Source organism: Humulus lupulus, chromosome 8 (genome assembly GCF_963169125.1).
Source record: "Humulus lupulus chromosome 8, drHumLupu1.1, whole genome shotgun sequence".
Classification (NCBI taxonomy): Eukaryota; Viridiplantae; Streptophyta; class Magnoliopsida; order Rosales; family Cannabaceae; genus Humulus; species Humulus lupulus.
This window is the reverse complement of record NC_084800.1, coordinates 88,183,196-88,193,533: the sequence shown is the minus strand read 5'-3', so window position 1 is coordinate 88,193,533 and position 10,338 is coordinate 88,183,196. Positions and strand designations below refer to the sequence as shown.

Genomic DNA, 10,338 nt, shown 5'->3' with positions numbered 1-10,338 from the left:
TGTTCCCCCAGCCTTGCAGCTCTATCCAGCAAGATGTGCTGAACTGGGTGGCTGGTAATGAAGAAAAAGAAGATGAAGACGCAGAAGAAAGAAGAGGGAAAGTCCTGCACATGAACAGGTAACAAAGAAAGGGAAAAAGAACTTTATTCATTTTTAATTCTGTTTAGTTCATTGGTTTACATGTTTGAAGTTTTAAAAAAATGTTAATCAACAGAAAATAGGAGCAGGCCCGTAACATGGTACCAAAATTTTAAAACAGAATAGGCCCATAAAAATTTTAAACAAAATGTGTGTTTGTAAACTAAAGTCTTTCAGCAGTTATTGCAGAAGCCCAATCATAAATGGGCCAAATAAGTTGTCAATGACCTATCATCTCCATCTTCAGCATCAACACATTGAGACCCTCTTCACAGTCCTCATCAATGCCTGCCATGGTTGACTGGTGAGGTAGGCACGTGAATTTAATATCTGAATTTAATACATTCGAAAAAAATTTACTCCCATTTCAAAAGAGACACGGATTTACCGTCCCTTGTTAAGGTTCACAAGTCTCCATTGGTGTGCACTTCAGCCTATTATTCACACCGGCCTCCTCCTAACCGACCACCGAACCATGTAAGCACTGAATGCATTTGTTAGCATCATTATGGTATAATTTGTGTTATAATGTTTAATTAAGTAAAACGTAATTTTTTGTTTTATTTATGATCGTGGTTCTAGATTTTCTTAGTGATAACAGTAATTGTTTAAACTTAATTTTTTGAATCAAAACCCCTGCTTTCTCTTATTAGTTATTACACAACTGAAGAATTTTACAATATAGGTGTTAAACTTATTATTGTACCCCTGTTTTATTAATTTTTGATGTCGCATTGTGCAAATACCAGACCAAATGAAGCGCAGACACAGCTTATGCGAAACGGAAGATGAAAAGGACATGAACAAAGTCTGGTATGGAACAAATGAGGAAGTCGTAAGTACCTCCTCAACCAACCAAAGCAAAATAGATTCCTACATGACAAGAAAAGTCCTCAGTCATGAATTAGCTGTCCGACAAGGGCAACATGGTATTCGGTGGCAAAAAAAATCACCCTCTAAGAATTCTTTGACCACAGTGCGATTGAATGAGGATTCCCACATATCACAAAAGGTTAATATTGATAATTTCAACTGGGTTTTTGTGATTGAGGAGGCAATTTAATGTTTATTGTCGTTTATTGATACAGTGTTGCATATTTAATGTTCTAAAACCACTAACGTTATTCAATCAATCCACTAACATATGTTATAAATCCAGACAAATTTACTGGACATTACAGGAGCAGGGAATTCTCTACTTGTGTTGAAGTGGTATAATACCCTCTACCCTCGCCAGTTAGAGAACAAATTAGAGTTGCTGGTATGCATGCCCTAGTTGATGGAATCAATCGGTCTGAGATTGACGTTCCACTCATTCAAGCGCTGGCATCAAAATGGTGGGATACAACACACACATTCATTTTTGAAGATTTCGGGGAGATGACGTTAACTCCTACAGATTTTAGTGCAATTTCTGGCCTACCGGTGTACGGGAAAGTTCTGAAAATGAACAAGAGGGTGCATAGAAACCCAAATTTGTTGAAGACCTTGGTTGGAGAACCTTTGGCACTCCTCAAAAAAAGTAGAGTGGAAGTTAGTTGGCTGTACTCTGTTTATAAGAACATGCCTTTGAATACTGGAAAAGATTGTGATAGACTTGCTAGGGTGTTCATATTAGCACTATTGAGATCAACTCTATTTGCACGTCGTAACAACATGGTCCACCTATACTACATTCCTTCTTTAGAATGTATTGCAGACATACCTAATTTCAATTGGGGTGGTGCTGAGTTGGCTTTCGCATACCAGCAAATGGATGACTTGTGCAGACAGAATACATACTGCATAGGAGGACTCTGGAAAACTTGGGAGGTAAATACAAGTTCAATATTAAATGTCAAGTTCATTTTTAAACTAGTTTTGACATGTGTTTTCTATATTGAATTACAACACATAGCCAATTCTTTTTTATTTCAACCTGGCAGGTCTGGGGGAGAGAGTACCTCCCATGTCTTCGTGTCACACCCCAATCAATATCGTCAAAAGTCTTCCCGCGTAGTCTACTATGGTGTCATTGCCCACCCCCGACAATGGATCGTTATGTTTTTTTGAAGTACTACAGAGGAAAATTAAGTCGCCTGAGTTTGGAAGAGGAAACGAACATTTAAATATCTTTTTCAGGTTAAATAGGGAAGATGGGGACCGTAAAATACAACTTAATACTGGGAACTAACAAACAAACATACCTAATGCTGATTAGGTTGATTGGTGTCCATGGGGAGAAGATGACATCCGCCCTTACTATGTGACCCAAAGTGATGAATCGAATAAGTGTCGGATACTAGTAGTTAGACCAGACGGTGGAGAGTGGTATTTGGCAGAGCGAGTCACTAGGCAATCAACTCGTGTCAAGTGTGTGTGTATTCCAAAGCTCCCCCCAAAGTCAATGCTCTGCAAGGAGAAGCTAGTCATTATTAGGAAACCGTGGTGTTTGATTGGAAAAAATGCAGAACATTTCCTGGAGGAGACAACAGTGAAGAATATGGATATATATAGAAATCAAGTTGTAAGAACAACCAATAAGATGAAGGTAAAACAACAAAAAATTGTTGTTTGCACAACAAAAAATTGTTTAATTATTACCTAGGAGTTGGGTTATTTAACAGATCCACAAAGTGATCCAAATGTTTTGCTACTATCTACTTCTTTCGCAGGAAACAAATCCAACAATCACTAGTAACTTCAAAACAAGTTTGGACAATCCTCTTCCGCAATGTGGTTTGGAGGTACAAGTTTTTATATTATTTATATTTATATGGTTCAACCTTTAATGTAACATATATCTCATTATATATACTGCGCGACCTAGACAAAAATAGAAAGACGGGAACAACTCCTAAACAATATGGAAGGCTTTGGTGAAAGACTAATACACCAAATTACAACTAATGCCCATGCCGTGGAGGAATACAAAGGAATCCTTCAAACTTTCCAAAAGGAAATGGCAGTACATCCCATTCTACAACTCTTTATTTTATGAGTTTTCTGTTCACCATCATCCATCAAAGTCGATAGGCATATTATAAAAAACTAACCACTTTTCTTTTTATGTTAGGAGACAAACTCAAAAGGGGTTGAAGTTGATAACGACCAAGGAGAATCAATGTCGAATAACGTATGCCTTTGACATGTTTCAACACAGAAATTTACAAACCATTGCTCCCAAAAAAAAAACCCATCCGCTTATTAGGCCTTTTCTATTTTACATTGCCAAGTGTACAATTTACTAAAGGAGGCAGAACTAATACTAAAATTTTCGTTAATAATTATTGTAATAACTCACCTAACTCCTTCAAATCTGATTTTTTTTTAATTTATTTTTCCCATTTACATTCTTCTGAACCTCCTATTCGTTTATGTTCATTTTAAATATATATATATATTCACTCTGCTCTCTTAATGTGTCAACGTTAAATCCCAGTGATACGAATTATAACTTCATTGATATTGCATAAAAAAAAATAACATATTATACAAATCTGTTATTCTCATTATTTTTGTGTGATAATGGGGATGAATATTCAAACCATAGCCCTAATAAGGATACAACTAATTGGCCAAATAAACACAGACAAGGGTTATTAATAAACAAATCATTCTAGTACGTTCGTTGCTTAACAACATAAGAGTTGACATGTTTCCCAGCAATTTAGCTCATCTTCCGAGGTGTTATTTGTATAAATCATCATTTATTTTTGGTGGGCAGACTCTCATATCACCAATTTACGTAACCAAGCCACCATATTTGCATTACACCTTTTCTGTTTTTTTTTTTATATATATATAAATGACTTACTCATTTTATTGAGGTTAGTTATATGAAAACGTACAACCAATTATAATCCTGTTTTAAAGTACGCTAATTGACTAAGCACCAGGATGTTGATGGATTACTAAGTCCAGCAAAAGTTAATGCCAATCAATTGATATGTTATCACCCCTCTACAGTCAGTTCTAAAGTTGAAATTGTTCTAACTGGGTGGCATATAAACCTCAATTCCAAATCAACCAAAATTAGGAACTTTATTCCTTTTATTTAACTACTCCATCGTCCCATTCCAAAGTAAAAAATCAGGGAAGGTTGATAAACGAGTTTTAGACTCATTAATAATTCTCTATTAGGTTACGGAACAATGTTGTTTTTTGTTCTATTTTACGTTTCTTTCTATATGTTTTCAAGTATAGAAGGGCTTGGGAGACATAGGTGTGCATACGTGGTGAAAAAACCGACAGAATGAAAAAAGTTGGTGGAAAACAGTGTTTCCAGGCAAGGGCTGCGACCGCAGGAAGGATATGCTGCGGCCGCAATTCTAGTGAAGAAAGGCATTCTAAGGGAAATCCTGCAACCGCAGGAAAAGTATCCTGCGGCCGCAATTCCAGAGGACAAAAGCATTCCTACGCAATTACTACGACCTCAGGAATATGTTTATGCGGCCGCAAGTCCAGAGAACGTAGGCATTTAAAAGTATTCCTACGACCGCAGGAAGGATATGCTGCGGCCGCAATTCCAGTGAATAAAGCTATTCCCAGGGAAATCCTGCGACTGTAGGAAGAGTATCCTACGGCCGCAATTCCAGAGGACAAAAGCATTCCTACGCAATTACTACGACCGCAGGAATATGTTTCTGCGGCCGCAAGTCCAGAGAACGTCGGCATTTAAAAGTATTCCTACGACCGCAGGAATAGGAGTTTGCGACCGCAAGTCTAGCGAACATGATCATTTACAAGGTATTCCTGTGACGGCTTCACAGAGTATTAATAGGCTGCAATTCCAGAGAATATAGACATTTATATTGTAATCGTGCGACCGAAAAAAAAACACCTCTTGCGACCGTATGAGCTGTGTAAAAGTGTGAAAATCACATACAACTAAATCAAGGGTTTTTGGGTCATTTCATGTATTGGAGAAACCCTAATCTGGTTTAAATCACGATTTTTGAGAGACAAGAGGTACTTTTTGCAGACATAGACTGGAAGAAGAGCATTGGGATTACTTTCTAAATAATTTTATCCGTTCTTATTGCTTGATCACAATTTACATGATAAACTGAAAAATTGATGAAACTGAATAGGGAATGTTTGCTCGGTACAAATTTCCTGGGATGGAATTGAATAGATTCCTATTTCTTTGTTTGGTTTCATATTTTGCAAGAATGCTTTTTCCAAAGGGATTACTAAACATTGAAATGGAAGAATTGTTATTCCATTTTAAAATGTTTGGAAATGGAATTCCTAAATTAATTCATTTTTTTATCTCATTTTTACTCTTTTTTTTTTTTTAATTGTATCTATTATATGCCACTCTCAAACCTATTTATACTGATTTTTTCTTCACTCTCTACATTAAATTGAATGTCCATAATATTCCTTAAATAATTGTTTATTTTATTTATAAGATGTATAATAAATATTGGTTCTCTCAAGTAAAATGTATTCCTCTAAAAATATATATATTTATTTAATATATCTTATATTGGATAACAATAACTATATACACAACATTTATTTATTTTCTAAAATTAAATTGTCCTATTTTCTAAAAAGAACTATATATATTTTTTCAATATTGAGGCATCTAAAATTTAATTAATTAAAACTAAATATAATATTTTTTTATGAAATTTGTAGTAAAAAAAATTGTATAATATATTCAAAAAATGGTGTATATAATAAAAACTAACATTAAAAAATAATGATAATTTTAAAATTATTTACAAAAGTAAAGTAAGGGTATTTTACGCAAAAACATATAAAGTGCATTCTATTCCATAACTCATTTCAATGTCTCTACCAAACAAAATAATCAAAATTTTCATTCCATGTTTGTTTTGCAACCAAACGCCACCCTAGTTATTTATTTTTTAAGTTCTTACAATTATTTGCTTTCTTTCATAGTGCTATTTTATATTAATTTATTTTGTTATTCGAAGGCAATTGCAATATAAAATCTTGGAATTTACGGGGAATACAATCAAAAGAAATGGCTCATGAGGAATATTAATATAATATTGTTCTACAAGACTTCCAACATACAGTATATATCCCTACTCCTTTCACAACCATTTGGATGCATTTTCAATTAGATTATCTCTTACTCTATTAATGCCGGAAGTCAATATTCTACCTGAAATAAGTTGCCTATCCCACTCGGTCGCCACCTAGGACACAAACAGAACAATTAATACAAATATTACATTGTAGTAAAAAAACAAAAATATACTTTAGCAAAATATATTGAATAAATAACTACATACATTAGTTGGTCCACTCCTTACACATTTCCCAAGTTCCAAATCATCTATTTTATCATCTGTCCGTCGACTTAGAACTTGAGGCACATATTCTTGCAGAAGCATCTTCATCACATACACACCGCAGTCATACTATACGCACTCTTTGCTGTGAGATACAGGTTGCTCAATATGAAAACCCTAGAAACAGAAATCACTCCCTTGCACCTCCTTCAACGTCTTACTAAATGCATTGTCCATTGACTCCAACTAAAACAAAAGAAATTATTCCAAACAAATTTATACCTTCAAAATCAATCTCCCTCATCAAATTCACGCTAAAAACCCATAAATAAAACACTAGTAAACACCTACCATATTCTCAATTATAGCAAGACCAAATGGTGTCGAAGGAATTTTGAGGTTATCATACAATTCAACAAGATTCTTTTCGAACTTCAAAATTGCCAGAAACCAATGTCCCTTTGCAAGCACAGGAGCATATGCCTATGACAATGAAACAACCCATTATGCCAATACCATACATAAAAAAATAAAAAATATACCAAATTTTCAAATTTCAACCTACTCCTAATCAATACCTACTCACAATCACCAACTTCTCCACACCACTCTTCCCATTTTTTCCCTTCGCTCTTAGTAGAAAAATTGTACGGATTAGGACGCTACAAACAATTGAAATTACTCCAACATTTGTTATTTGGTACTGTTAAAAACATCACGCATAATACAACTCACTAGTAAGACAACACCTTATATTATATTACTTATTAAAACAAAATAAAACTCACAGATAACACTGTCGGAATCCACCAACACCTTCTCCTCTTACCACATCCATGAACCTCCTCTGCTGATAAAATCTCTACTAAACAATTTACAACCTGAAACAAATATTGGTCACCAAAATTAATACATTACTAAAAAATAATGGAATATAACTAACTAAAAAAAAACTTTCACACCATTAAACTTACTCTAGCGCTAACCAGTTGATGTGCATTCAATGTTAGAAAGTCCGCCCTCCTCCCAATCACTTTATCCCCAAGAAATACAATCTCACTGTACAAAATATTTATAAAACAATTATAACGTTTGATAAAAAACATTACAAATGAGGGTTCTATACAAAAAAACCTATATAAAATTTACTTGGCCGACAAAGTTGGGTCAAGAACATAATTCACAATAACTTTCTCCCAGCCATGTAAATCATCCAGATCTCCCCACACCCCACGATTAATTATCCTTGCTGGGAATAAAGAACCTAGAAGCGGCTGTTAAAACATACAAATAATTAACATAACATCCCCTTCACATATGCACAATATCAAAATATTCACTTTACTACAAAATAACATAATTAATAAAATTCAAAGTACAATAAATAGAAACTCACTAGCGCATTAAAGAATCCAATTTCATTGTCTCTCACATCGAACATATGACAATCAAATCCAGAACCACTGTATTGAAGGACCAACTCCATCTCATCTTTGAAGTGTCATCTTATTTCATCCTCCACACTGGAAAATCTAGTGTTGGATCTTCTCTTCCCGAAGGTCAACATATTTGTGATTCCATCAAGATGCGTACAAAAGTCACCTAATTCAGCACCCGTATTCACTAAATTACTATCAAATATTTCCTCAGTAGACATACGATTTTCTATACACATACGAGGACTACACTTTTCCAATTGTTCCTCCTGTAATGTTGCCTTAGCCAAATTATTATTCACGACCGCATCTACCAAATCTCCTACAACATCAATATCTCCACCTGCAACTTCTACCTCAACCAAATTCCTTGGCGTAACCATTGTGTAGCATTCATCGCTCACCTTTTCTTTTACATCTACCTCATCAACTTTCAAAATATTTAAATGGTATTCATCCTCAGAATGAAGCTTCAGCTTCAAATCACCTGAGTCGATGTTGGCACATGCATTTGACAATATAACTTCATCTGAACTATTAAATTGCATGTCATCCTCTCCGCTTTTCCCATTCAACGAAACTAACCAAATATCCTGTCCTTCAATTTCCAAATTATCAACTGGGCCCATATTATGAAACAACCCCTCATCCTCCACAAAGTTTCTATCAACAAACCCAACTGGATGCAAGTCAACTCCAGCACTGTCAACATTAGTAGCACCTTCACCACTCAACTGAAAATCCAGATCTCCAATCAGAACACTCATAGTATCGGAAGAAATGCTTCCCAATAATTTATCTGCAACATTCACTTTCGATTGAGAGAAAGGATTCTTTAAACTCACGTTCCAACTTTCCAACTTCATCATTATCCGCATAGCTTCCTCAACCAATTTGTCTAACATAATCTCATCTTCAACGTCTCTTAATGAATTATGAAGTAACTCTAAAACATCATGCCTTATAGAAGCAAGTTCGTGTTTAAATACTTTCATTTCAGCCTTGTGTGAAATCAATGCCAATAATATTTTGCTTAACTTCTTTTTATCCATAATAACCTACCATCAATAAAGAAAATTTTAACTTACCTCCAAATTTATTTCACATCAAACATGCTCCCTTAAAATGAACAAAAACAAAAACTTGATTTCACAAACCACAACCATTGGCCAAACAAATAAACTACATTGCCTACTTTAAATCAATTTTCTATCCTCTTCACATTCCCTAATTATACACTAAATAATCAATTAGAACCACCTTTATAGTCACAAAACAGTAAAACAATTGAAATATTTACATACCCCTTCTGATTTTGAAAGTGGGCATAGCTTTTAAAATAACTAACCATGTGTAAAAAAAACATACACACCAATTCACACGATGAGAATTATACATATCAGAATAAAACCAAGAACAAAACAAACCCATACGGCAAAGTAATTTATTTTTGCATGTATAACACAAAAGGTCCACACTTTGCAGTGGGAAAAAATCATAAACAATGTTAAGGTGACAGAGTGAGAAATGAGAGTTATATATATAAAACGCATATATATGTGAGCTTTGAAAAAACAAAGAAAAAAAGCAGAGGTTACGAGTGAGATTGACAAAGTAGAAGCATGAGATATAAAACGCATATATATCAGAAACTAATATATATAATATACATATCAGAAACTAAATCATAGCATTTGATTTGGTATAAATAAAAAAAACCATGGAATACCTTGTTTTCTTCGTCTCCCTCAACGAAAACCAGAAATATTCTCTCTTCTCTTACTTACTGAAGAAGATGAAGTTAGACTAGTTCATATCGCTCAATACCTGTATGGCTCAAGCTCAACCTCAATGGAATAAGAAGCTGAGAAGAAGAAAGTACATTGAAAATTCATATCGCTCAATAGAAAAAGTCTGAAACTCAATACCTGTATAGCTCAAGCTCAACCTCAATGGAATAAGAAGCTGAGAAGAAGAAAATACATTGAAAATGGAGAATGAGACCAAACCCATTTCTCCAGAGAACTTACGTTTGAGAACAAACAAAAACACTGCAGATAGCCTTTAACTTACGTTTTTGTCTGTCATGGGTGAACTTTGAAAAAACAAAGTACATTGAAGAAGAAAGCATAACAGGGGATGGGGACCACACCCACTTGCACTTGGTTCAGCAACGTAGGACCTTTATTTAGTCAGACTTACGTGTAGCATATATATCAAAGAAAAAAAGCAGAGGTCATATATCAGCTAATTAATACAATCTGACTACATTGACTAATTGATACAACAACATTGACTAATTGATACAATCTGACAATAAAAATCTGACTAAATTTAAAACCCTTTCACAAAACTTAAACTAATATATACATAAACTAATATATATTAAAAACCGTATATGTGGGCATTCCGTACGCTCGCACCAAAAAACTTCCCTATATATGTATATCAAACAAATGTCATATTCATGATTATAAGTAGTCAAAGCTAAAGTCCAAAAAAATGACTCA

General features: G+C 34.3%; 1 protein-coding gene across 1 annotated transcript; it reads right to left on the bottom strand.

Annotated features, from left to right (window-relative positions):
* Nucleotides 1–6,104: 6,104 nt before the first annotated feature.
* Nucleotides 6,105–8,921, bottom strand: LOC133793943 (uncharacterized). Its single transcript, XM_062231168.1, has 8 exons — nucleotides 7,789–8,921; nucleotides 7,542–7,666; nucleotides 7,367–7,451; nucleotides 7,181–7,273; nucleotides 6,971–7,054; nucleotides 6,744–6,875; nucleotides 6,393–6,638; nucleotides 6,105–6,296 (listed from the first exon to the last, which is right to left on the bottom strand). Exon 1 carries the CDS (start codon nucleotides 8,878–8,880, stop codon nucleotides 7,894–7,896), a length of 987 nt encoding a protein of 328 aa, XP_062087152.1. The 5' UTR covers nucleotides 8,881–8,921; the 3' UTR covers nucleotides 6,105–6,296; nucleotides 6,393–6,638; nucleotides 6,744–6,875; nucleotides 6,971–7,054; nucleotides 7,181–7,273; nucleotides 7,367–7,451; nucleotides 7,542–7,666; nucleotides 7,789–7,893.
* Nucleotides 8,922–10,338: the final 1,417 nt, after the last annotated feature.